The sequence below is a fragment of the Bombina bombina genome, chromosome 5 (assembly GCF_027579735.1).
Source record: "Bombina bombina isolate aBomBom1 chromosome 5, aBomBom1.pri, whole genome shotgun sequence".
Taxonomy (NCBI): Eukaryota; Metazoa; Chordata; class Amphibia; order Anura; family Bombinatoridae; genus Bombina; species Bombina bombina.
The window spans coordinates 327,776,718-327,804,064 of NC_069503.1; the positions used below are offsets into that span (position 1 = coordinate 327,776,718).

General features: G+C 39.9%; 1 protein-coding gene across 1 annotated transcript in view; it reads left to right on the top strand.

The window, feature by feature from the left end:
• The window catches only part of LRRC72 (leucine rich repeat containing 72), a 68,526-nt gene extending 45,917 nt beyond the window's left edge, over positions 1-22,609 (top strand). The window contains exons 8-9 of the mRNA XM_053712986.1: positions 22,040-22,070; positions 22,298-22,609. Coding sequence (XP_053568961.1) covers positions 22,040-22,070; positions 22,298-22,463 — 197 coding nt within the window. The 3' untranslated portion in view covers positions 22,464-22,609. The remainder of the gene's footprint in view (positions 1-22,039; positions 22,071-22,297) is intronic.
• The last annotated feature ends 4,738 nt before the right edge of the window (positions 22,610-27,347 follow it).

A 27,347-nucleotide genomic window follows, 5' to 3' on the forward strand; every position in this document is an offset into this window, starting at 1 on the left:
ACAGTGGGACCATCAACAAGTGTCCACGTAAGTCGTGATTGACTCAGGAGCCACGAACAATTTAATCGATTCCACTTTTGCTCACATTTATAAGCTACCTCTAATAAAAAAGCACGTTTCACTAGCAATTTGTGTAGTGGATGGTTCTTTAATTATTTCCGGACCTATAACGCACCACACAGCTCCTATAGGATTATACTTTCCAAGTGGTCACTTTGAGATCTGTACCTTATCTGTCATACACTCCCCTCTATTCCCTATTATTCTTGGGTTTATCTGGTTAAAACAGCATCAGCCCACTATACAATGGCACCAGGGTTCTATTTCTTTTGACAAAGACTATTGTTCCGCAAATTGTATACCCACACGTTCCCTTTTACACATTAACAGCATATCCCCGACACATACTCTGATTTCACAGACGTGTTTGATAAAAAACAGGCACAATCTTTACCCCCTCATAGGCCATTTGATTGCCCTATAGATCTCATACCTGGTTCAAAAATACCATTTGGACATGTTTACCCTTTGTCTGAACCCAAACTCACTCACCTCAAACAATACCTTGACGAAAACCTGGAAAAGGGTTTCATTCGTCCTTCCACCTCACCAGCTGGTGCTGGTATCTTTTTTGTCAGGAATAAAGACAATACTCTCAGACCAATTATTGACTATAGAGAGCTGAACAAATGTACGATCAAAAACAGGTATCCCCTGCCTCTTATACCGGAATTAATCGAACGCCTACAGGGCGCTAAGATTTATACTAAGCTAGATTTGAGAGGCGCATATAATCTTATAAGAATCAGGGAAGGGGATGAGTGGCTCACGGCATTTCGCACCCGCTATGGCCTCTATGAATCTTTTGTGATGCCATTCGGGTTATGCAATGCCCCAGCCACCTTTCAGTACTTTATCAATAACCTGTTTAGTGATCTTCTTGACTCATGCATCGTCATTTATCTAGATGACATCCTCATTTATTCTGATACCATGGATAATCATATCAGACATGTAAGAAAAATCTTGCTAAGACTTAGACAGAACCACTTATATGCCAAACCAGAAAAATTTATTTTTCATACAGAATCAGAATCTCATTTCTTGGTTATCATATTTCCCCCTTGGGTATTGGTATGGAAACCAATAAAGTAGAAGCCATAACCAATTGGCCTATACCTACTTCTAAAAAAGATGTACAGAGGTTCCTAGGCTTTTCGAATTTCTACAGTAAATTTCTACAGGACTTTTCAACCATAGTCAAACCGCTTTTCTGTCTTACTAGGAAGTCAACCAAATTCGATTGGTCTTCACAAGCCAACCATTCTTTCAACATCCTTAAACAAATGTTCGTCACTGCTCCTATTCTGACCCTAATAAACAGTTTTTCCTTGAGGTTGATGCCTCCGACTACGCTCTTGGAGCTGTACTCTCACAGAAAAAGTCTGCCGATGAACTCCTCCACCCAGTAGCTTATTTCTCCAAAACTATGAATTCAGCCGAACTCACTTATCTTATAGGAGAAAAGGGGTTACTAGCCATCAAGGCAGCTCTCGAATTTTGGAGACACCTCTTAGAAGGTGCAAAACACCCAATCATCATTTACACTGACCACAGAAATTTACAGTACCTGAAGACCAACAAATCATTATCAGCTCGACAAGTGCGCTGGAGTCTTTTCTTTACTAGATTTGATTTCATAATCACTTACCGTCCAGCCTCAAAAAACATAAAAGCCGATGCCTTATCCAGATACGGACCCAGGCCCCATCATAGACCTGTTTTGGATACTGTTATACCACCTCATAAATTTATTGGTCTCACGGTTGATAAAACAACACTCTTCTGTAACCATCAAGCGAATGATCCTGTAGTTAAAGACCTAAAATTTAAAAAAAAAGGTCAAATGGTCTATTCTACTTCGGAAATAAGTTATATGTCCCTATTACTCTCAGAGATTAGATACTCCGTAATGCTCATGATTCACCCTTATCTGGACATCCAGGATTTCATAAAACTCTACATCTCATACAAAGGGTTTACTGGTGGCCCAGTCTAGCACACAGTGTTAGACAATATATACAAACCTGTTCTTGTCAGGTTAGGAAATATACAGAAGTAGACCCAAATGCAAGGGCGAACTTAAACAACACCCTTGCACTCTGAGTTTAATCCAGGACGTGACCCCACGACAACCTCCAAAAAACAAAGTACTCACGATATGGAGCAGGGTTAGCCTGTGCCAAAGTAATTCATGATATCAGCCAGATAGACTTCTGAATAAGGAACTGGTTTCAGGAAATGCCTTCCACAGAATCAGGAGAGCAGGGAAAGTCACTTATACTCAGACAGAAGAAGGGTAAAACAGGAAACAGTTAATAATGCAGGAGTAGGTCATTTGTTATCAGGCAGTCTGAAGGTTAACACTGTGTAGACAGTCTTTGCAGAGTATGCAACAGGTAATCAGGCAGTTTGAGGGTTAACACTGAGTAGACAGTCTTTGCAGAGTATGCAACAGGTAATCAGGCAGTTTGAGAGTTAACACTGAGTAGACAGTCTTTGCAGAGTATGCAACAGGTAATCAGGCAGTTTGAGAGTTAACACTGTGTAGACAGTCTTTGCAGAGTATGCAACAGGTAATCAGGCAGTTTGAGGGTAAACACTGTGTAGTCAGAACTTGCAGAATTAACAACATGTAATCAGGTAGTTTGAAGGTTAACACTGTGTTGTCAGAACTTGCAGTGATAGCAACAGGTAAGCTGGTAGTTTGAAGGTTAACACAGATTAATCAGTACTTGTGGAGACTGGCAACAGGATATCAAGCAGTTTGAAGGTTTACACTGAATAATTGTATTTGCAGAGTTTAGAAACAGGTAAACATGCAGATTGAAGGATTCACAGAAATAACAGTATTTGAATAGTTTGCACTACACAGAGTAGTCTGAATATGCAGGGATTGCAGCAGGTAAACAGGAAGATTGAAAGTTTCACAAAACAAACAGTACTTGCATTGTTTGGAGACAGGTATTCAGGAGGTTGAAGGTTAATCCAGCATAGTAAGTCCTTGAAGAGATTGGCAACAGAAAAGCAGCAGTTAGAGAGATTCCTCAGCGAAATCCTAACAGAAGCCTCAAAGTTAACAAACAAACGGACACTGGAGAAACAGGAAGCCAGAATAAAAAGCCTGGTTGTGACATCATCAGAAAGGGGTGGCTCAGACACCTGTCAATCAAGCACACAGAGAGGACTGCAGAGCTTCCCAGCAGCTGAGCGTGACAGTTCTACTTGTGCCACATGCAAGTCTTCTCATTCTCACCCTTATGGTTATCTCCTTTCCCTTCCTATTGCTGATAGACCTTGGCGACACCATCCTCGTCAAACAACAATACTATATTAGTTGTTGTAGATCAATTCTCCAAAATGGCTCACTTTATACCGCACCATGGTCTCCCGAACGCTTCAGAAACAGCTGATCTATTCTTGAAAAACATTGTGCACCTACATGGACTTCCTGACTCCATTACAACCAATATGGGTTCCCAGTTTACCTCTAAGTTTTGGGTCCAACTCTGCAAAAGTTTGAGTATTGAAAGACATCTATCCTCAGCATACCAAACTCAGTCTAATGGGCAGACTGAGAGGACGAACCAAACATTGGAACAGTATCTACGTTGCTTTTGCAACTACCAGCAAGATAATTAGGATACCCTTCTTCCTACTGCAGAATTCTCCTTCAATAATACTGTAAATACCTCAACTAATTTAACACCCTTTTTTGTAAATTACGGATACCACCCCTCTTATCATCTCCTACAAAGAGATGACTGCGTTTCACCTCTAGTAACTGATACTGCCAACACTCTCAGCCAAACTTTCACACTACTTCAAGATATCCTAAGGACAGCACAGGCTAAGCAAAAACATTACTATGATCTGAGAAGATCTAAGCCCCCAGATTACAAACCTGGGGATTCGATGTGGCTTTCATCAAAGCATCTCAGACTTCAGATTCCGAGTAAAAAACTTGGCAGTCTATTCATCGGTCCATTCAAGATCCTCAGGATCGTAAACACCAACGCTGTTACTCTGGATCTGCCGCCTTCATATCGAATACATCCCACCTTCCATGTATCCTTACTCAAGCCATTTCGCAAAGTCAGACCCTCATCAGACTCAAAATCGGCTCCCGTACCACTACCAGATGATACTAGTTTTGAGGTCGCTGACATCCTTGATTCTAGGATCTACCGGCGAATCTTACAATACCTCGTCCGCTGGAAAGGCTATGGACCTGAGGAGGACTATTGGGAACCTTTTTCTAATATATCGGCTCCCAGATTAGTGATTAGTCTCCTTATTCCATCATCGGCAACCCGGACCGACCTAATCCCTGAACAAGAGGGAAGGCCTTTTGGAGGGGGTATACTGTCAGGAACCTGTTTTGTCACTTATGCATATCTCACCCTCCTACCTTTGCTAGGTAATTTGATCCTTTGGGATATCCTCTGAGCTTCTCATTGCTCTCTTAGCCAGAATTGCAGCAATTACCAAGGAGATTCATATGGAACTCGATACCTGTGTACCTCTCATTATATGCCTGCCTGTTTGTCTTCTTACAGGACTTTCTTACTAAGAATCGGCTACCTCCGCACAACTGTATTCCCTAGCTACCAAGTACACGCCGGAGCGTGTGAAGTCATCCGGGAGAGCGACGGCTGCTATTCACACACGGAGCCCAACAGCGTGTGTAACCATCAGCAGCCCACGGAGCCTTTGGGATTGTAGACACCGCGGTCAGTTAAAGTACGGTACTGTGTCTAATCCTTGTTATACACCATCCTGAAATTACTTGTTTGTTTTTGCATGCTAAAAGTCTATACGCTGTGCTCTTATAAAAATCATTTGAACTGCCTATGTGTCACGCACTATTATACAAGGCACACAGTGCAGTTACTTCAGCCTTAAGTTTGCTAATCTCCCGGAAGCATACTCTGCTATGTGAGATCTATCTTGAGCATACTAGTCCTTACTTCTACTATTGGATGAGACCCTATCAGAGATAACTGCATGTTATGAACTACAGTATTCTACAGACTGAAGACTAAGCTTTAATTAACAGGTTCTACATTTAATTCTGAACTGACTAAACTAGATCCATTTCTAGCCTACACAGGCTTATTCTAAATAAAACCAAGTCCGGGTTCTCATGTTATATTTGTTTATTTAATTGACCTATTTAAGGTCACCCTCAGTTCTATGAGCAAACCAGGGTTTGTCAAACAAGACATTACCCACAGTGGGGTGTGAAACTGAGTGGAATATATATATATATATATATATATATATATATACTAGGGTATCCATATAATATCCTTACACTTAGTTAGAAGGTCCTTCCTCAAAGGCAACCTCCAAGGCGGCCGAGAAGGCATCTTCACTAGGTCTGCATACCAGATCCTGCGAGACCATGCAGAGCTATTAGAATTACCAATGCTCTCTCTTGTTTGATACGAGCAATAACTCATGGAAGGAACGCAAATGGAGGAAACAGGTATGCTAGACCGAAATCTCAAGGAACTGCCAGAGCATCTATCAGAGTGGCCTGAGGATCTCTTGACCTTGAACCGTACCTTAGAAGCTTGGTGTTCTGTCGAGACACCATCATATCCAATTCCGGCACCCCCCATTTGAGAGTTAACTTGGAGAACACCTCTGGATGGAGAGCTCACTCCCCGGGATGAAATGTCTGTCTGCTCAGGAAATCCGCTTCCCAGTTGGCCACTTCAGGATTGTGGATGGGAGATGGACAACAATTGTGAGCTTCCACCCACTGAATAATTCATGCCACCTCCTTCATGGCTAAGGAACTCCGAGTTCCTCACTGGTGGTTGATGTTAGCCACTGAGGTGATGTTGTCCGACTGAAAACTGATAAACCGGGCTAAGGACAATTGAGGCCAAGCCATCAGAGCATTGTAAATCTCTCTCAACTTTAAGATGTTTATGGGGAGAGCAGACTCCGTTTATGGGGAGAGCAGACCATAGTCCCTGTGCCTTTAACGAGTCCCAGACTGCTCCCCAGCCTTGCAGGCTGGCGCCTGTGGTCACAATCACCCAGGAAGGTCTCCGGAAGCATGTGCCCTGAGAAAGATGGTCCTGTGAAAGCCACCATGGGAGAGAGTCTCTTGTCGACTGGTCTAGATCTATCCTCTGAGACAGATCCAAATGCATAATTGCAGAGCTCTCAAATGGAATCTAGCAAAGGGAATTATGTCCATGGAAGCGAACATCAGACCAATTACCTCCATACATTGAGGCACTGATGGCCGAACAGTAGCTTGAAGAGAGAGGCAAGAGGAGAGAATTTTGGATTTTCTGACCTCCATCAGAAACATTTTCATAGATAGGGAAACCAGGGGCATATTAACGCATAGGCCATCAAGGCTGGTGCCTAGAGTGACATATTTTGGGGGGCGGCACTTGGCCGCTGCTGCACTGAATATGTGGGGCCAGGCTTTAAAAAAAAATTAATTTTTTTTTACAAGGCACATTATTTTATATTTAAAAAAATAAGGTATTTTTTTTTGACCCGGGAACTTTTCTGGGGGGCGGGGCAGGTGCGCGCTCAAATGTGCAGTACTGTGGAGGGCTGGAGATATGAGTGGTGAGTGCTCTGTCCGCAGATACAGAGAGACAGTCAGTTATGAAGTGGAACTTGTCTTAATTGAAGGTAACATAACGTGGCCGTGCACTTTAGCAATCCAGCCTGGGGTTGTTTAGCTCTGACTGCAGTACAGTAATCAGCACACACAGTGAAGGAGCCTGCTGTGGAGTTGTTTTTTTAAAATTCCCCTCCCGGAATGCCTCTTCTTATCCAGCCTCTGTCTGCTTGTAGTTGCCAGCCACATAACTTTCATTATGTGTGTGTGCTGTGTTAGTTAAACTTTTTACGGCACAGCCACCACCGCTATCTAACTAATAAATCAAGTGCTGCAGAGACACTGGCAGCTGCAATTTACATTCTCCCTGCTACGGGAACTTAATCCTACAAGCTCTGCACATAAAACAACATGCAGAGCTTTTAGGGTTAAGTTGACTGAACAGAGAGTATAAATTGCAGCTGCCAGTGTCACAGTACAGCATCTGATTTATTACTAGTTAATAGCCGAGTGGAAGCAAAGATGTTTTGTACAAAGAATTTTGTGGTATCAAACTGTAAAATTAAAATGCTTTTTCAGTAATTAATTTAACTTTTGATTTCCTATGAAACTTTTTATTTTGATTCCTTACTCTCCTCCCTTTATTTTTTTAAAAACAATTTTAAATTGAAGTGTTCTAGCTAAGCATGTAGCACAGAATTGCATAGGCAAGTCTTGCAGTCTTGGTTCATGTCCATAATACTAAATAAAAAATTCCCCAAATTGTAGAATTTTTTTATATACACTGTCACTTTTTTAATACCTTTGGCTGCCAGAAGTCTCTAAAACGATTGTATAGTAGATCGACACTGAAGAGACTGAAATTCAATGATGCTGCTCCGCTCTGTGAATATCCGACAGCAGAGAGAAGTCACATGACCGGCAGAGAGAAGAAATTATGTAGCAAGTAAAAGGCACGCGTTTCCCTCTGCCTACAACATAAGATGCAAGTAGCTGCGGCTGGTTTCAAACTCAAGCAGTTTGTCAGTTAGCCTGTTCTAGCTAAGCAAGCAAAGAAAACCAACTGCCAAATTTTAAGTTTATACATAAATCCCTGTATAAAACATAAGCCACACACACACTTATAAAGTATTTCAACAAAATTAGCCCAAAGAGGAAAAATGTGCCAATAAACGGAAGATTAACCTGCCCACTGCCAATATAAAGGATTTTAAAAATGTCCCCATCTACTGCATAGACCTATAAGACAAAAGCACTTACCTTTAGTCTAGCTGTCCGGCAGGAAGACAGCTCACAAGGCATGAAAGGACACATACTCCTTACAGAGACCTGTAGAAAAAGAAAGAACAGAGTAACCATGCGGTATAAACAAAAAAGCGGGTCTCAGGTGGAAGAAACAAAAAAGCACCTTTATTGTGGTCAAACATGGAAAGACATAAAAAATTAATAAAACAAACTACATGTAGAGAGGAATTGTCCGACGCGTTTCGGCTCACGCCTTCATCTGTAACCTGTGTACAATATATTACTAAACATGTATATACCCTAAGGGCAAAGCTGATAGGATGATCCATTGATTGGACAATTCCTGACAGGTTGTAAATGTTCTCCCTCTAAATCTTTAACCCCTACTGAGATAAACTAAAAGGGGTTAACATGTTGATAGGAGTTAGATATAAATTCTGAACCTTCTAAAAAAGAAAAAAATATAATAATAATAAGTAATGACAAAAAACAGTATAACTATAAACTAATTAGAATTACCTTTAACTGTATACATATTATAGCTTTGATTTGTGTTTTTATCACGAAAAACAACAAAGAGAAGTAAAAGAAAGATAAACAGACAAATATTCTATATCCAGGTGTTTTGTAAAGAAAAACTTTCTGATTCAAAGCTCTTGTTACACTGTGTGGGGAAGGGGGAAAGCTAGGTCCCAATATTTTAATGAAGTGACAATGAAACAGACAATCAAATATTGTACTGAACATTGCCTCATAATCTATAACAAAATTTAGACTTTTAAAGCAGCCCCCCCCCCTTCTCCAAAAAACAGCCAAGAATCTTGAAACAAAACTAAGAATATATATATATTACCTGTTGTTCCTAAACCAACATATACTAGGTGAAATCTCTATGTTATAATTATGTAACATGAATTTATCTAAACAGTAAAACCTTATTTATTTATAAGGCTGTCAACTTATGATGTTTCTAAAAGAAAAAAAGGGGAAAAAGAAAAGAAAGCAATTATCTAATGATATGAACTAATTATAATGATGTCAATCCAATAATTTTAATAATGTTGTCAATGTACTCTAAGTCCAAACATTGATAATATCAGAATCAATGTTGAAACCTGAAAGTACCCTTGTTCTCAACACAAAAATCCAAAAGGCTTCCCTCTTGGAAAGGATAACATCCAAATTGCCTCCTCTCTGAGGACGGCGGATTTGCTCAATGACAAGCCATTTAAATGTATCCACCTTACAGTCATGTTTTTCAATAAAATGTTCTGCTAAAGCTGAACAGGGAATGATGTTGGAAATATCGTTTAGGTGTTCCCTGATCCTCACACGGACTTTCCTAGTGGTCATACCTACATATTGTAGGTTACAAGATTGACACGTGACCAGATAAACAACATATTTATTCCTACAATTTGAAAAATGTTCCAAATTATACATTCTTTGTGTGACATAAGATTGAAACTGCCTAGTGACCATAGCATGACCGCAAGCCTTGCAATTGGTTTTACCACATTTAAAGTGACCTTTGGTCATCAACCAATTGTCTTTTTGGACCCGGTTGCGGATCATGCTTGGTGATAAGCGGTTTCCTAACGTTTAATTGCGTCGTGAGATGAAGCGAAAGCCCCTTTTAACAATGGGATTCAAAATTTCGCCTCCCAAAAGTATAGGTAAGTTTTGTTTAACAATTTTAATTATGGAATCATCTTGTCTGCTAAACTTTGTACTAAAGATTATTTTATCCTCTTTAGTAGTATCTTTGTTAAACCCAGGTTTATCTTTCAAGAGGGCTAATCTGTCCAAGCCTTGTACCTGTGATATCGCTTTTACAATCGTAGACATGTCATATCCTCATTCAATAAATTTTTGTTTAAAGAGACAGTATACACTCATTTTCATATAACTGCATGTAAAAGACACTACTATAAAGAATAAGATGCACAGATACTGATATAAAAATCCAGTATAAAACTGTTTCTAAACTTACTTAGAAGCTGTCAGTTTAGCTCTGTTGAAAAGGTAGCTGGAAAGCCCACTGCAAGTGGGAAATAAGACCCTCCCCCTTCTTTTGCATATGAAAAGACCCTTTACACAAACAGGAACAATCTGGAGAAGGTAGCTGATGGTATTCACATAAAACTTAGGGGCTTGGTAAGGAGTCTGAAAATCAGAGCAATGTTATTTAAAAATAGGCAAAACTATACATTTAAAAAAAAAAAAAAAAACTTTGTGGGCTATATAAATAGATCATCTACAAAACATTTATGCAAAGAAAATATGAGTGTATAATGTCCCTTTAAGCAAGACACCTTCTGAAAAGAAGGTGTCCTTACTAGAACAATTTCGTTTTAACCTAATGAATTCCCCCTTTATCATACCAAAACCTGTACTCTTCGGATGCAAGCTTTTTGCATGCAAAAGAGTATTAGATTTAATTGGTTTGGAATAGAGCTCAGTAATGATGGTATTGTTGCATGAATCACCTATCAGTGTAAGATCAAGAATAGGGTATTTTAAAGGAATCACAAACATGTGTGAGTCTCAAACCACAGCTATTTACATTGAGTGATGCAACAAACTCATCTGCTTCTTGAGCTATACCTATCCAAATAAAGAGTAAATCGTTGATATAACGTCTGTAAAATGTAATGTGTTGACGAAAAGAGTTTTCTTGTCCATAAACGTGGAACAGCTCCCACCAACCCATGTAGAGGTTGGCGTAGGAGGGGGCAAATTTTGCCCCCATAGCTGTTCTACGTTTCTGGATAAAAAACTCGTTTTCAAAAAATAAATAATTGTGATTGAGTAAAAACTCTATCACATCAATAACATATCTCTTGAACTCCATTGAATAATTACTAAACTTGTCTAGGAAAAATCTTATAGATTGTAGGCCTGAATCATGAGGAATGGCTGAATATAGCCCCACAACATCCACAGTAAGCCACATGTTATCTTGAGACCAGTTTTCTTTATCCAATAGATTCAAGAGATGTTTGGTATCTTTAAGGAAGCTTGGGACAAGTTGAACTAGGGGCTGGAGGATACTGTCAATCCATCTCTGGCTTTCTGTACCATGGGCAGCAATGTGTTAGGAAACAAAGTAAAGACTACCTCACAACTTTCTAACTGCTTAAAAGCCACCACTACTCTACTGAAGAGATTAACGTGGACTCAGCTAAATCCAAATCCTTGCTTGCAGGGAAAAGTACCCGAAAAAGGAATTCATTTCTTCAGACACCAAACTTCACCTCCTCTATTGACAGAGCCAAAGAGAATGACTGGGGATTATGGGTAGGGGAGTGACACTTAACAGCTTTGCTGTGGTGCTCTTTGCCTTCTCCGGCTGGCCAGGAGTGATATCCCCACTAGTAATTGAATGACGTTGTGGATTCTACATATCTTAGGTAAAAAACTTCTCTTTTCCAAACTTTAATGGTTATTGCCACTTCATTATCAAAAGAAATATTTAGAACACAGACTATTTTGTTTCCATGCAAATCCTTAGTGTAACATTATTCGCATAATGTATATCATTAGCAAATCTTCAGTGCTCAGGTCAGTAAAATCAAAGTCCTTACAACTGTTTCTGATTTAAGGCAACATTTTGTAAAGTCACATAAACTTTGAAGTTTTCATAAAATAAAATGGGGGGGAAAAGAATGGTGCTTTTAGACAAAGGCTGATAGATGTGATTTTGAATATAAAATTCTGGTTGATTTCTTAAAGACAACTAGTTTACTTGAATACCTCCATGTTAACTGTGATAATCCAAAATTATTTAGTCATACAGGGAGTGCAGAATTATTAGGCAAGTTGTATTTTTGAGGATTAATTTTATTATTGAACAACAACCATGTTCTCAATGAACCCCAAAAACTCATTAATATCAAAGCTGAATAGTTTTGGAAGTAGTTTTTAGTTTGTTTTTAGTTATAGCTATTTTAGGGGGATATCTGTGTGTGCAGGTGACTATTACTGTGCATAATTATTAGGCAACTTAACAAAAAACAAATATATACCCATTTCAATTATTTATTTTTACCAGTGAAACCAATATAACATCTCAACATTCACAAATATACATTTCTGACATTCAAAAACAAAACAAAAACAAATCAGTGACCAATATAGCCACCTTTCTTTGCAAGGACACTCAAAAGCCTGCCATCCATGGATTCTGTCAGTGTTTTGATCTGTTCACCATCAACATTGCGGGCAGCAGCAACCACAGCCTCCCAGACACTGTTCAGAGAGGTGTACTGTTTTCCCTCCTTGTAAATCTCACATTTGATGATGGACCACAGGTTCTCAATGGGGTTCAGATCAGGTGAACAAGGAGGCCATGTCATTAGATTTTCTTCTTTTATACCCTGTCTTGCCAGCCACGCTGTGGAGTACTTGGACGCGTGTGATGGAGCATTGTCCTGCATGAAAATCATGTTTTTCTTGAAGGATGCAGACTTCTTCCTGTACCACTGCTTGAAGAAGGTGTCTTCCAGAAACTGGCAGTAGGACTGGGAGTTGAGCTTGACTCCATCCTCAACCCGAAAAGGCCCCACAAGCTCATCTTTGATGATACCAGCCCAAACCAGTACTCCACCTCCACCTTGCTGGCATCTGAGTCGGACTGGAGCTCTCTGCCCTTTACCAATCCAGCCACGGGCCCATCCATCTGGCCCATCAAGACTCACTCTCATTTCATCAGTCCATAAAACTTTAGAAAAATCAGTCTTGAGATATTTCTTGGCCCAGTCTTGACGTTTCAGCTTGTGTGTCTTGTTCAGTGGTGGTCGTCTTTCAGCCTTTCTTACCTTGGCCATGTCTCTGAGTATTGCACACCTTGTGCTTTTGGGCACTCCAGTGATGTTGCAGCTCTGAAATATGGCCAAACTGGTGGCAAGTGGCATCTTGGCAGCTGCACGCTTGACTTTTCTCAGTTCATGGGCAGTTATTTTGCGCCTTGGTTTTTCCACACGCTTCTTGCAACCCTGTTGACTATTTTGAATGAAACGATTGATTGTTCGATGATCACGCTTCAGAAGCTTTGCAATTTTAAGAGTGCTGCATCCCTCTGCAAGATATCTCACTATTTTTGACTTTTCTGAGCCCGTCAAGTCCTTCTTTTGACCCATTTTGCCAAAGAAAGGAAGTTGCCTAATAATTATGCACACCTGATATAGGGTGTTGATGTCATTAGACCACACCCCTTCTCATTACAGAGATGCACATCACCTAATATGCTTAATTGGTAGTAGGCTTTCGAGCCTATACAGCTTGGAGTAAGACAACATGCATAAAGAGGATGATGTGGTCAAAATACTCATTTGCCTAATAATTCTGCACTCCCTGTATTTGATTTTAGAGTTAGGCGGTCATATGATATTAAAGCTAATAAGAGAAGCTTATTGTGACCAATAATAGCAAGTAAATATTGCTTGTCCTGGATGTATTTTTTATTTTTTTATTAAATTTTTATTGAGAACATAAGAAAATACATACAGATAAGCAGCGAGGATACATGTTACACTTTACAACAATATGTTAGCTCTGATACAAACCCTCAGAAATAATAAAGTCCTCATTTTTCTCCCCAAAATATAACAGTATTGGTCGCTCTTGGACCAGAGATAAATTCAATACACAAACATTGGGGTATTATGGAGAACAAACAAAAGAAAAAAAAGAAGGGTAACAAAAAGCTGTAACAATCTGAGTGGTATGAGAGTTTATTACCCTTGGCCCTAATTGTACTGGGTATTGTTTAGCTAGGTAAAACACATTTAGCACAATATACTTGATATAAATTATGTAGATCTAGTGGTCGTCTATGGGGAATATCAAAAATGGAAAAAAGAAAAAGTGTACATGGGATTATAAAATTAAATCTAAAGTTGTGAGGTCAGGGTAGTATAATTAATCTCCGGGTCATTGCGGGATAGGTAGCATGCTTTACTAAATTGATATACTTGTCTTACTGTTATGCTGAAGGAGAAATGTACATATATGGATTTGGAAAGAGTATGCCTGTGTTAGTGACCTAGAAACAGAGCAGGCCAACTATTACTTGTCTGTGTCCCATCCGAAGTCCCGGCCGTTAGACCCAGGGAGGGAACCCACAATATATCCTGATTCTACACACTGTATTTCCATCAGTTTAGTAATCGCTATGGTATTCTAGAAGATATGAGGTAACTCTCTAGGGCCCTATATATCCTCCCTTTGAATTATAAAAATGCAATATGAAACAAACAATATATTTACAGTAAAAAGGCACGTATCAATTGCATACCTCTAATGATCAAATTAATAAAGTTAATATAAGTGGGAAAAGGTGTTTGTGGTATGCCTAGTCAGATAGAGCCATCCACGTTTACTTTTTTATTATTTCTGTCCCGGTATTGTGGGGTCACTCCTTATACCGCTATGCTTAATTTGGCTAAAAGCGTGCATTAACATACAGGCACACTATTTCAATAGGTTACATTGCTTTCTCTAACTAATACAGAGTAAATGAAACTGTGTCACCACTTTTCTTCAGGCTATGAAGCGTTATTAACTCAATGGGGACATCTTATTGAACAGGTGAACAGACGTTATCATACAACAATATTAAACCCATCAACTCAAAAAGCAAACAAACTGTCTCAACTGGGGTTTACCGCCATCCGTATTCATTTGGCAATGGCTATAGGAAACATTAATCAGTCCCCTGGTCTTTTCGGTCGACGAGCGGAAGCCATGAAAAACTCCAGAGAATTACTTTTTTGTGATTGAGTATGGCTAGAAAATTGAGGTAATAGTCTTACTTGCGAGTCCATTTGCCATATGACTCTGTTACTCCCATCCGTTAGCATACCGTGTGCAATGGAGTGATCACTGCCATGGGTATCCAGCAGCCTGGAAGTGTCCTTCTTTTTATCGCCTTTCAGAGCAGTGATCGTAGCCATTCGGGACTCAGAGCTCCCACCTATCTCCCCCATAAGCGCAGCTTGTTCTGGGGTCTGGTCTGGATTTGGTGGCCAGGCTGAAGTTGTCGTTGGTGCCGGTAAGTGAGTGGCGTTGATCATCGGGTGACTTTTTCCCTTATCAAAGCATTTAAGGGCTATGCTGCTTATTGCTGTGTCCAGCGTATTACCCTGGTCCGGTATAATTGCTTTTGTGTGCCATAACTTTCCGTGTGCTTGGATGCTGCTCTGCTGCTTTACAGGGATCTTAGGATTTCCATCCTCTGTTATATACGTCATAGGATTGGCGCCATTTTGCATGCAGGGATCTGTAGATTCTTCCCGGAGAGGGCAAAACATCTTGCTGGCACAAAGTTTGTTCATCAGGTAATCAAATGGGGCTTTTTCCATTAGTTTCTCTAACAGTCTCTCTATTTTCTCAAGTGGTGATGTAGAGTGATTTTGCCGCTCAATTTCTACCATGTCTCGCTATTAGGTGCTCAATCCCACAAATAGTTGTCCCCCTTTTCAAGCGTAGACTTCTTAGTATATGCTAGTTAGGTAGGTATGGGTGCTATGACCTGTTGTCTTTCTGGGATATACAATTAGGGCTGAATACCTTGGCGCACCGAGGGGGGGGTGCGCTACCTGCGTGATAGCCATCGCTGCAGGTCTTCTTAGTCTGATCTCGAGCAAAAACTTCAAGAATACAGTTCAAATTTTGATATAGTTTGCACTGCAGAGCTCTGCAATTGTATAACAAGCAGAGTCTGTGATAAAACTGTAGAAAGCCTCCTGATTTTGGAGGTATATCCAGAGATCAGTTAGAGCTCTTGAGAGTTGTGACCGCTCAGGATCGCTGTATGGACACGCCCCCCTGGATGTATTTTTTAGGGCCTGATCCATAACAGATTTTGTTTATCCTTTTGTGAACATAGTTGAGTTAGAGTCTCAGGCACTTAGAGAGACGTTAAAAATCTAATTAGCCTTCAACCCTAGGATATAAAAGATGGACAACCCTGCGCATGTCTACTACTAGCTCAAACATTTGAAGGCACTCATTACTGCACATGTATTAGTTTCGGTGCTAAGGAACTCACTTAGGCGGGGCCAACTGCCGAAGCAACAAGATGTGCTGACTTGGAGCTCCTACAATCTGACTACCAAAACACTCCTTTGCGACACCCTAAGGCTTTATATATTTTCATATTCGACTTTTATCACACCCTGGGATATGGTTCACAAAGATTGGGACTAAAACTGACATGGATTGACAAAATAATGGTGCTGAGGCCTATTAGCCAGCTGAGACCGTTACAAAGCTCCTGCCATCATATCTGAAACTACCCACGCACTGCTCCAACGGATGGAAATATATTATTATACTAATTATACTTATACTGGTAGTATAATAATGGAGCAACAACTTCATCTAACGATTCACTCTTTAATGCGCTCCATGGACTTACACCAGCAAGCTCTAGTTGCTAAATTGAGAGCTGTGATGGACCCATTGAAAAACACAACAATGGCTAGAGAAGAGAGGGCGGAGGTAGACCGTCAGGAACCACGCCTGACACAAAACCACATAGATCTGTCCCAGGACAATGCCGACTTGTTTACAGTTAATCAGAGGGAGCAAGAGCCGAGGTCAACGACACTGCCTGAAATCCCTTTTATCTCGCAGCACTCCCTCACAGGGCTCGGGTGACAGCATGCTCCATACCTTGAGACGTTGCAGACTCCGCCGCTCAGAGTGACCGGAGTATGCAGTCCCCAGCTGACGCTTCATAATTCCTGTGGGCCTGAGGCAGCTGATTCATCTGGAGCTCCCGCTGCCGACGTTCAGAAACAGTGCGGTCTGTGGAGCTCTCCCTTGCAGGCGACCCGATCCTCTGGTGAGGATTGCTCAGAAGCCCTTAACTACTCTACCTATCTTAAAGCTCTCATCCAGGGGGATCGTGGATTGTCTGACCATCTGATTCCAAGTAAGGATGATTCAGGGATACTCGTCTTCACCTCAGCTCTGCTCACTCAAAGTACATTGCCATTTGGATTACACAGAGTGGATGCCATACATCGCATCAATTTATTGAAAGGCTCCTTTGATCCGGGAGGCCACATTCAGTCCCTGTCAGTTTGACCTGCATAGCTCAATAGGAGGTCTATAACACAGTCGGACTGTTTTTCTCACTGCAGTCAGCGTTATTATAGAGATGGCTTGGAACTCTGTGTTTTGCTACTAATTAACTCTCCCCATTTAGCCTATCAGAAGCTGGGAATAGGCTAAGGCCGAGTATTAATAGTATCAACTGGGACATTACCTAGGTTAAAAGTTGTCTGTTTGTATACAGCATATTGTTCCTATTTTGAGTATGCAGATATATATACATCGGAATACATATTGTTTTTATATAAAATGTCTTGAATAACATTAGTGCATAGTTTATTTTGATGCTCAGTTTTACATGTTATCTTACCTAATGAAGATTGGTCTCTCCTGCTATCTCTCACATACTTGTCGTTTTGTCTGAGGTCATATTCACTGTTCCGGACAACCCCTCAACTAGAATTTTTAAGTATATACTTTGCTCCTGTCATTATACCTATTTGAAGCAGACAAAGCCTCTGCAGATATTGAGGGTCCTGGAAGATATTTATGATGGCTACAACGCCAGATACTTTACTCTTCCCAGACAGCTTGAGACTTTTATGTTGAAATGACAGAGTCAGCATTAAATTAGGAATGAACGATGTGCCGATGTAAACGGACAACTAAGCAGTATCTTCTGGCTAACCATTTCTAGGTTTTACAAAAACTAGTTTGATGCTGCTCGTATAATACATTATAAGTTTTCAGTTTCGATTATACATAGGCATAGGGTAACACACTGTCAGGTTAGGAAATATCCAGAAGTAGACCCAAATGCAAGGGCGAACTTAAACAACACCCTTGCACTCTCAGTTTAATCCAGGACGTGACCCCACGAAAACCTCCAAAAAACAAAGTACTCACGATATGGAGCAGGGTTAGCCTGTGCCAAAGTAATTCATGATATCAGCCAGATAGACTTCTGAATAAGGAACTGGTTTCAAGAAATGCCTTCCACAGAATCAGGAGAGCAGGGATAGTCACTTATACTCAGACAGAAGAAGGGTAAAACAGGAAACAGTTAATAATGCAGGAGTAGGTCATTTGTTATCAGGCAGTCTGAAGGTTAACACTGTGTAGACAGTCTTTGCAGAATATGCAACAGGTAATCAGGCAGTTTGAGGGTTAACACTGAGTAGACAGTCTTTGCAGAGTATGCAACAGGTAATCAGGCAGTTTGAGAGTTAACACTGTGTAGACAGTCTTTGCAGAGTATGCAACAGGTAATCAGGCAGTTTGAGAGTTAACACTGTGTAGACAGTCTTTGCAGAGTATGCAACAGGTAATCAGGCAGTTTGAGGGTAAACACTGTGTAGTCAGAACTTGCAGAATTAATAACATGTAATCAGGTAGTTTGAAGGTTAACACTGTGTTGTCAGAACTTGCAGTGATAGCAACAGGTAAGCTGGTAGTTTGAAGGTTAACACAGATAATCAGTACTTGTGGAGATTGGCAACAGGATATCCAGCAGTTTGAAGGTTTACACTGAATAATAGTATTTGCAGAGTTTGGAAACAGGTAAACATGCAGATTGAAGGATTCACAGAAATAACAGTATTTGAATAGTTTGCACTACACAGAGTAGTCTGAATATGCAGGGTTTGCAGCAGGTAAACAGGAAGTTTGAAAGTTTCACAAAACAAACAGTACTTGCATTGTTTGGAGACAGGTATTCATGAGGTTGAAGGTTAATCCAGCATAGTAAATCCTTGAAGAGATTGGCAACAGAAAAGCAGCAGTTAGAGAGATTCCTCAGCGAAATCCTAACAGAAGCCTCAAAGTTAACAAACAAACGGACACTGGAGAAACAGGAAGCCAGAATAAAAAGCCTGGTTGTGACATCATCAGGAAGGGGTGGCTCAGACACCTGTCAATCAAGCACACAGAGAGGACTGCAGAGCTTCCCAGCAGCTGAGCGTGACACACACATGTTTTGTTTTCAGCTAACAACTGTTACTGAGCATCAAGAAGGTTTGTAATACATTACCATGTTCTGACCATATTTTTGATTTTAATTTCTAATTAACTTTAAGATATAGGTTTGCTTCCTAATGCTATCACCTTCTCACATTGTTTTCCTATTCACTCCATATAGAATAATATACAATGAAGACAGTTCATTATCGTAAAGTTCTCATACTGCTCCCTGGAGATATCACATTAGCTAGTCTGTAGTTGAAATATTGCTCCTCCTTATAAATACCTAGAAACCACAATCACTTGACTGCAGGCTGAAAATTATGTTTAGGAGCTCAAGTATTATCTCAAGTCCTAGTTAAACTAGACTGTTATTCCACCCAGCTGGCCTGGTTCCTAGCTTAAAAAATATATGTTTCTAGAATACTCTAGCTACAAATGTTTAAATAATGTCCTCTTTTGTATATACTGCTGGAACCCCTTATTTGTCCATCTATGGTCTAATAGAAGCAATATCTAGCCCTATGGTTGAATGCATCTGTTTGATTAGAGGTGGTCCTTGTATTCTACTATGATGCTCTGTTATAGATATTCATCTGACTTATATGCAGGTTCTACCATGATATGTAATTTATTCTCTTAGTTCTCTTGCTCCCCACAGTTATTATGTATGTAGGAGTCTCCTTATGCTAGAACAGATTTCTCTAAGTAACTAGGAAATTCTTATATATGCTGAGCTATGTATATATTATAGCGTAATAGTGCAATTCTACACTACCATTTTATCTATGTTTCCCTGTAGGACTGTATTCATGCGAGAATGTTTGGTATCACAGTGATTGTTGCACACCTCCTTGTTACAGAAGCAGTAGGATAATTATAAATTTAATTAATTACACTCCCGGAGTGGAAATAATTGGACAAATTACTAGTCCTTGTTGAGTCCCTCTTCTCCCTTTCCCGCCGGTACTTGTTGCCTGCGGGTCATATCCATTTTCCTTTTACCTACATCGTGGCATTTCCCCCAGGAGAGGGACTCATTCAGTAACCCCCTACATCGTATTATATATATCTTTCGTAAAATAGTCTACCACTGTAATCGCACAATTTTTTTTTTTTATACAGTCTTCACTGCTACCTTTCATATGGCTGTAAGCAGCCTATACCCTATTATTTAGTATATTCAAATTGCTTTATATTTACGTTGCATAAGTGAGACTCCTGCCCCCCCAGGACTAGTTTAATGTTGCCAAAATGGTACCTCTTCATGACAGTTAGCCCAGGGGTACGTTCCCCCGTTTTGCATAGGTACTGACCCCAACACTCTTAACATTAAACCGCCATCTTGGAGCTCTGTACTCTATAAAATTAAATAGCCCTGTAGTCCGTTCCTTCCTAACATCCTACCTGGCTCCGCCCTCCCCTCTCCCCTTTCCCCTCCATTACAAGCGGCTCTTGCCTGCTGCATCCCCCCCCCTCCCATATACTTAGGCCTACGGGAGGCCTGACAAAAGCCAACTCCCCACCTCTCACTATTTTCAGTTTATAGAGCATCTCTTATCTCGAGGTAGGGACCATTAGCTATTTATTTAAAAAATCGAGGTTTCACTCCTTTATGTTCCAGTCACACATGTTTTGTGCATACAGTTTTACATTTTATATTTATAGTTTCAAAGGCGATACTATAGCTTATGTCAACTGTTTTTTTGTTGTTGCTGTTATTGATCTAGCCGTATTCCATGACACTGGCCCTTATTTCTATATAAATACTACACTATTATGGATCAGATATTAAGCTAACAAATGCTGTATTAGAGCACCAATTTTCTAATCCATGTATACTTTTCATATGTGACATGTATAAGTGTCTTTGTTCCTCATGTTCCGTGTCGGGACACATCCTCTGTTGTATTGTTTTTTTACTCAATGCCTCAATAAAAAATTTATTTTAAAAGGAACTCACTTAGGGCCCAATGATCTAAAGCGCTCCTCTCTGGTGAGATTATCTCATTACTGCTGTGAGGTCCCTCAAATAAATTTAGAAAGGCAAACTTTAGCTTGAGAACTGTTTATCTAGCTATGTAGAGTTCTAGATGTGAAGGAGAGACACCTCTAACACAATTTAATGGTCAAAAAATCTCCCAAAGATTTTGCGAGCTTTCTCTGTATACCGACGGCGAGTTTGTGATCATCAGTCCCTAAATCACTTTTAACCTGCTTTCTTACTGTATTGCAAAAAACACCTTGCCAGAGCTTTAATGTAAAGCCTATAGTACAGCATCATCTACTGTATCCTTCCTTGCAAAGTCACACAGTATAATACCAGTATTCAGCTTCAACATGTATAATGTCCATCTACTCAAATCTCCAGCTTCACTGCCTGGGGGTCAAGTCCAAAGCTATATCTAGAAGTTATTGTTGCTGTAATTCTATCGTAGTGTCTGGGATCAACTCTAGGACTGACAATAACTTCTGCTGATTTTCGATAAGTCACTGAGATTTATCTGACATTTATCAGCGACTGTGATTCCAACGCACAAATACAACCTTGCAATGGCTGAATATGCCGCTTCTTTAACTGTTCCTCAGATTTCAGTATTACATATTTGTTTTATTTAAACTTATATTTAAAAATTGTATCACCTGTTTTTTTTATATATAGTTTATACTAAAACAGCTGTAGAAATTAAGAGGATATGAAATATCTTTCTTAACTCTTATGATAGGACATGCAATTTTTTACAACTTTCCACTACAGTTCATTATAAAATTGTCTTCATTTATTTGGGTATTCTTTATTGAAGGAGCAGGAAAGCACTACTGGGATGTAGCTAAGTACACCAGGTGAGCCAGTTTTCGAGAGGCGTATATGTGCTGCCATTAATCAGCAAAGGTTGTGAAGAGAACAAAACAAATTAGATAATATAAGTAAATTGCATGCTCTGTGCAAATCATGAAAGTTTAGTTTTGACTTAACTGTCTCTTTAAAATGTGTAATTGCTCAAAGTCATAACTCTCAAGCCATATGTTAATATATCCTGTGTAACTATATACGTATAGCGGATATTTTTGAATAAGATGAATGTAATAACTAAATGATTTTATGTATTGCAGGAAAACATGCGGCTGGACACAATATAGATAGGTAAATAATAATAGTACCAATTTCAGAGCCTATTTAAATTATTATACATTTAAAGGGGCATGAAACCAAAATATTTGTTTTATGATTCAGATAAAGCACGTTTGTAAATAACTTTCCAATTTACTTTTATTATCTCATTATCTTCATTCTCTCACTTAAACCTGACCACTAAAGTCTCTTCTATACTTATGTAGTCAATACCCATTTATGTATATATTTATTTACAGAATGCATTTTTTTGGAGTAGAAGATGCTGTTTTACTGAGAAACTCACAAAGATCCGTTATGCAGTTTTCAGTTCTGGACTGGAACAAGATACCATCCTCTCAACAAAAACGTATTGACCATCAGCCTTTTGATCCACCTCAGTTAAAAACCTTTTTGTTCAGGTAGTTTCATCATGTGTCCAATTAAGATGGGTCATCCTGTCATTTCATCTTATGCATGTTATGTTGCAGTGTATTGTCTTTTGCTTTTGTGTTACACATACCTGAACATTATCTTTTTAATTAAATCTAAATAAATATATTTTAAGGAAAGCCTGTATTGTCTGAGTTATTTAACATAAGCAAATTAAGAGCATTCTTGTTTTTAAAGTCCTGAAGTATGGTTCCTTAGTTGGCTTTTTGGCTTCTTGTTGAGGGCTGATGCTGGATCCTTTGAAGATATATACGTAATACAGTAAATACTGGAGATAAAACAGAGCTTGTGGCACCACACACACCAGCATTTTTGTTGTTTAAAAAGAAAGATAATCCCTTTATTACCCATTCCCCAGTTTTGCATAACCAACACTGTTATAATAATACACATTTTCTTCTTAAATGGAAAGAGTCCACAGCTGCATGCATTACGTTTGGGAAATAAGAACCTAGCCACCAGGAGGTGGCGAAGACACCCCAGCCAAAGGCTTAAATACTCCTCCCACTTCCCTCATCCCCCAGTCATTCTTTGCCTTTCGTCCCAGGAGGTTGGCAGAGAAGTGTCAGAAGTTTGTTTTGTCTCTTATAGAGGGTAGTACTCTTCGACAAGAGACAGGAGTTTTAAGTAATACTGTCAGTCTCTCAGTGAGGGCCTGGATGAAAGTTAGAGTCTGGAGATGCAGGAAGAGTCTTTCTGCGAAACCATCCAGACTCATTTTAACAGCTCCACAACCAATCGGCTTTGTCGAACTTCGCTTTGCTGCCGGCTTTCTTCTCTCAAGTTCGTGGCGGAGGTGATGCTGCTATCTGTCACACTTGAAGGGCTGTGTTCCTGTTTCCATGGAATAGATTCCGGTAAGATTGTTTCATTTGACTTCTTCATGAGTGTACTGTCCTACAAATGTTTCCGGTGAGGTGCCTACCTTGCAGGATTTACTAGACTTTAGGGTCTCAGTGGGACTCCTTTTGTATCTTGGAATCAAGGGTTAATATCTCCTGAGGGGGATTATTTAACAGGGTTTTTTTTAATCATGTTTATTATGCGATTCAATCTGCTTATGTGTAGTGTTAACTGGGCTCATGGCTTGGAACATAAAGGCCCTTGGAAGTGACGCGGACTCATGGTTGGGCGCACTTTTTTTGACTGTAGGGTTCACCTTGTGACTGGGCGTGATTATGTTCTGGTCTCCATTTCCGCATTCCTGACCGTGTGGCGACAGAGAAATTCTGGTCCGCAGGGGTCTGGTTCATAGGAGTTGGTGAGTGCCCCAGCCATCGTGGGTGTCAGGTGTCGTTTAGTTTTTGTTTTTCTTATAGTCTATATTTGCATATTTTGATTCTGATGCTGAGACTGTTCAAATTTCAGATTCAGATTCTTCGTCCTGTCAACAAGTTCAGCTAAGCATTCTAGAGGAACTGTGGGTCCGTGTGGCAGGAAGGATTGTTTCAGTCCTTATTAGCCCTCAATCTGGTTGACTGGATCAGTGGCGTTTCGCTGCTTCACTCTCTCTTGCATCTGATATAATCGGGACCTAGACTTTCCTCCCCCATTTTGCGGAGGGTTGGAGGGCTTAGCGCCCTCTTGCCGCCGATTTGGGTGGTTTGGCCTTCTGAGGCTCTGGGATTGTCCTTTTTGGACTGGGTCCTTCAGCAGCTAGTAGCCTTATGGGTAGCTTAGCTGCCTAGCTGCGGAGGGTTTGCAAACTGTAACCAGCTGCGGCTATTTGCACATGGACTGTGTAATATCAAGCTGTTTTCATGAGACCTTTTTGGTTCTCCGCTTTCTCCATGTGGGTTAAGTCTCCTTTTAGGGACCTGGTTTTCCCTCTGGGAGATGGTAGTTCCCTTTTTAGGGACTCTGGGCGTGGTCTCCTTTGGGCTCTGCTTAGGGTTCTTTCCCGGAGCTGGGGATGCTCTGCATCCTTTTCTCTCTGTGATCCTCTGATTGTATGGAGGTGATGTGGAGACCAGCCTTTGCTCGAGTGTTTTTGGCCTTGAGGTATCCCCTTGCTTGTGGTCCTGTGGCTGTTTGAGCGTTTATGGGCTCTAGTGTTGTTGTACGACTTTTTTTTTTTTTTTTTTTTTTGTAAATAAATTTTTTATTGAAGTTGGAGTAAAGAGTAACAAACAAGATTCACCTTTGAGACAATATTACATTAAAGAAAGTCTTACATTGTCTATAAGCTAAAGTTAGTGACACAACAGTATTCACATGTAATAAGAGAGTTACGTATCAAGTTTTAACATGGTGCTAGACAAAAGTTTAGGCGAAATGAAATAGAACTTCATTTTATATTATAATACTGGCAAGTGATCTCCACAACATAATAGAAAACACTTCATAACATATCTGAATCAGGGTATCAGCCTGTGGAGAGTTAGCATATGTGTCGGACACTCTTGGACCGACGTATATAGGGGGGAAGGGGATATCAGCGGGCAAGAGCCACTCAGATAGAAGGGGGGAAAATGGAGGGGCGGAGCCTTCTAACCAATGTGGTAGGACTTATAATATAATTAAGTATGGGTTGGTTTCCTCGTCAGTTAAGTAGAAACTAAAAATAATACTCAGGTTATTAAATTCCTATTTCGGAAACGTCGGCCAAACTTCTCTCTGCCTGTGTAGAGTAAGATTATATACCGTAGTGTGATGGCATATTAGGGGATTAGCATATTGTGTAGTTATACAGCCTATAGGCCAAATAAAAGTCAAATACAGCACCTATAAGCATAAATATGTTTAACCCATTAGGGGTACCCAGAGTATAGATGATCATATTTATGCGCAAACAAGGGAGTCATAAGGTTTACTTATAATACATCATATGTCCCTATATGGGGCTTATAGTTAAGGCTTCTATTCCACTGTTTGGATACTAAGTTAATATGTTAATGACTCTGAGAGTATGGTGGCTTAGTGGGTGTACCACTATATTAGTACTTCCTCTGACAGGGCTCATTGAAGGAAAAACCCTCTATATCTCCTAATGATTAGGTCTGAAGATATAAGACAGATAAGTAATAATGCTGGCCTCTGCCCATAGTAGATAAGGAGGTCAATAAAACATTACAAAATTTGCTATAATAATTTAACCTAGATCGTGGAGCTGTTTGGGGAGAAGATAAGCTATAGTAATGCCATATTAAACAATCCTAGAATACTCACATATTAAAATCGTTGGAAGCCAAAGCATATATTATGCGAAATAATGAAAGCATTTTATAGGGGCGTCGACAGCTAAGGTGATTATTGAATATTATGTGGAGAGGAGGACAATAGAATGTTTGGAGCAGAGGGGATTTCTGGACGAGCCCCTCTCCTAGGGGAGTGCCACCTATAGGCGATGTGGGAGAGGGAGAAGGGATATGACCCGCAGGCATTAAGCACCGGCGGGAAAGGGAGGAGAGAGGCTTAACAGGGACAGTTAATATTTACTAATAAGGTGGACAAAACTATAGAGAAGCTAGGGATGACAGTCCTATAGTCACAAATAATGATAGCAGATAACATATGGTATTAAAATAACCCAATATCTAGGTAACATTAACAAATACTTAAACAATTGAATATCTGTATATATCGGCTCATTATAAATAAGCTTAGAGACAAATAGGGTGCGTTGGCATGATAGGCATTAGGTGTCTATAGAAATCTACATAAGAGTATATTGAGGTGTGCCACTGGTCCTAACCTAGCTAATTCTAGAGTGTCTAAAGGCAAATCAACCAACCTCTATAAAGATCAGAGGGGGTTGAGATAGATATAAAAGAATTCCACTATAGGGGTATTTTCCTAGATGCACAAAGAGGGTATTGATCTGAAGGGGCTATATATCACATAAGAGCAAGCGTACGAAACACCAGTAGAGACCTAAAATATCTAACAGTAATTAGGATAGATTGTAGTAGTAGGTTTAGCCCTAATATATAGTGTAGATAGGAGCGAATATAACTTCCATAGTAGCAACATACATAAAAGCATAAAATACATATGAGCTATACAAGCAGATACACATATCCCACAATCCTTACACTAAACTTTCCATACCGTCCACAGGGGGCACATCTATATAAACGCTGGGTACAGCAGAGTACAAAAGGAATATATGATTGATGAGAGAATGTATTCCACTGTTTGAGGATCAAACTGTATCAGTCAAGCTAAGTAACCTTTAATGTAATATAACAACTCCTAGCTAAAACAGAAACCTGTAAATAATATCTATGATTAGTGATTAAATAGAACATTACTGCATAAGTATTTAGAACACAGGAGGGAGAGGGATGCAGCTATACATAAACTTGGCGACCCAGAGAAGGGGTGGATCCCTCTCTAAGAGGGGCTGAATAAGGAACTTAGTAATATACAGAGGTCTGTGGGTTTAGTCACTGCAGGGGCATTAATAACAGGAAAAAGAAAAAATGAATAAGTAAAACATGTCTAGCCAGTAGGACACATAAGTTACAGAATTATCATAAATGCTTAACCCAATTAACAAACTTTGAAAAGAAAAGAAAAAGGTTGCCAAGGTTAAACAAAGCTTGGTCAGCACAAAACCGTTAAACTTAAATGTACATATGCATGGAGGAAAATATCAGGTTTAACTTAACAGAAATGGAGTAAATAGCATGGGTAATTCTAGGACTAGTCACAGAAGTGCCATAGGTGTTATAGTGTCGTGTGGCCACTTATCGAACATTAAATGGGTTCCCTTATAAAAGGGAGCAGAGGGAGCAGGGTACTCTGAAGTAGGGACACTCTGAGGCTAACCTCCACAAAGTCAGCTATAACATAAACATTGCAACCTCCTTAAATAGAGGGACAAACAAAATTAAACAGAGAGGGAGTGAACAT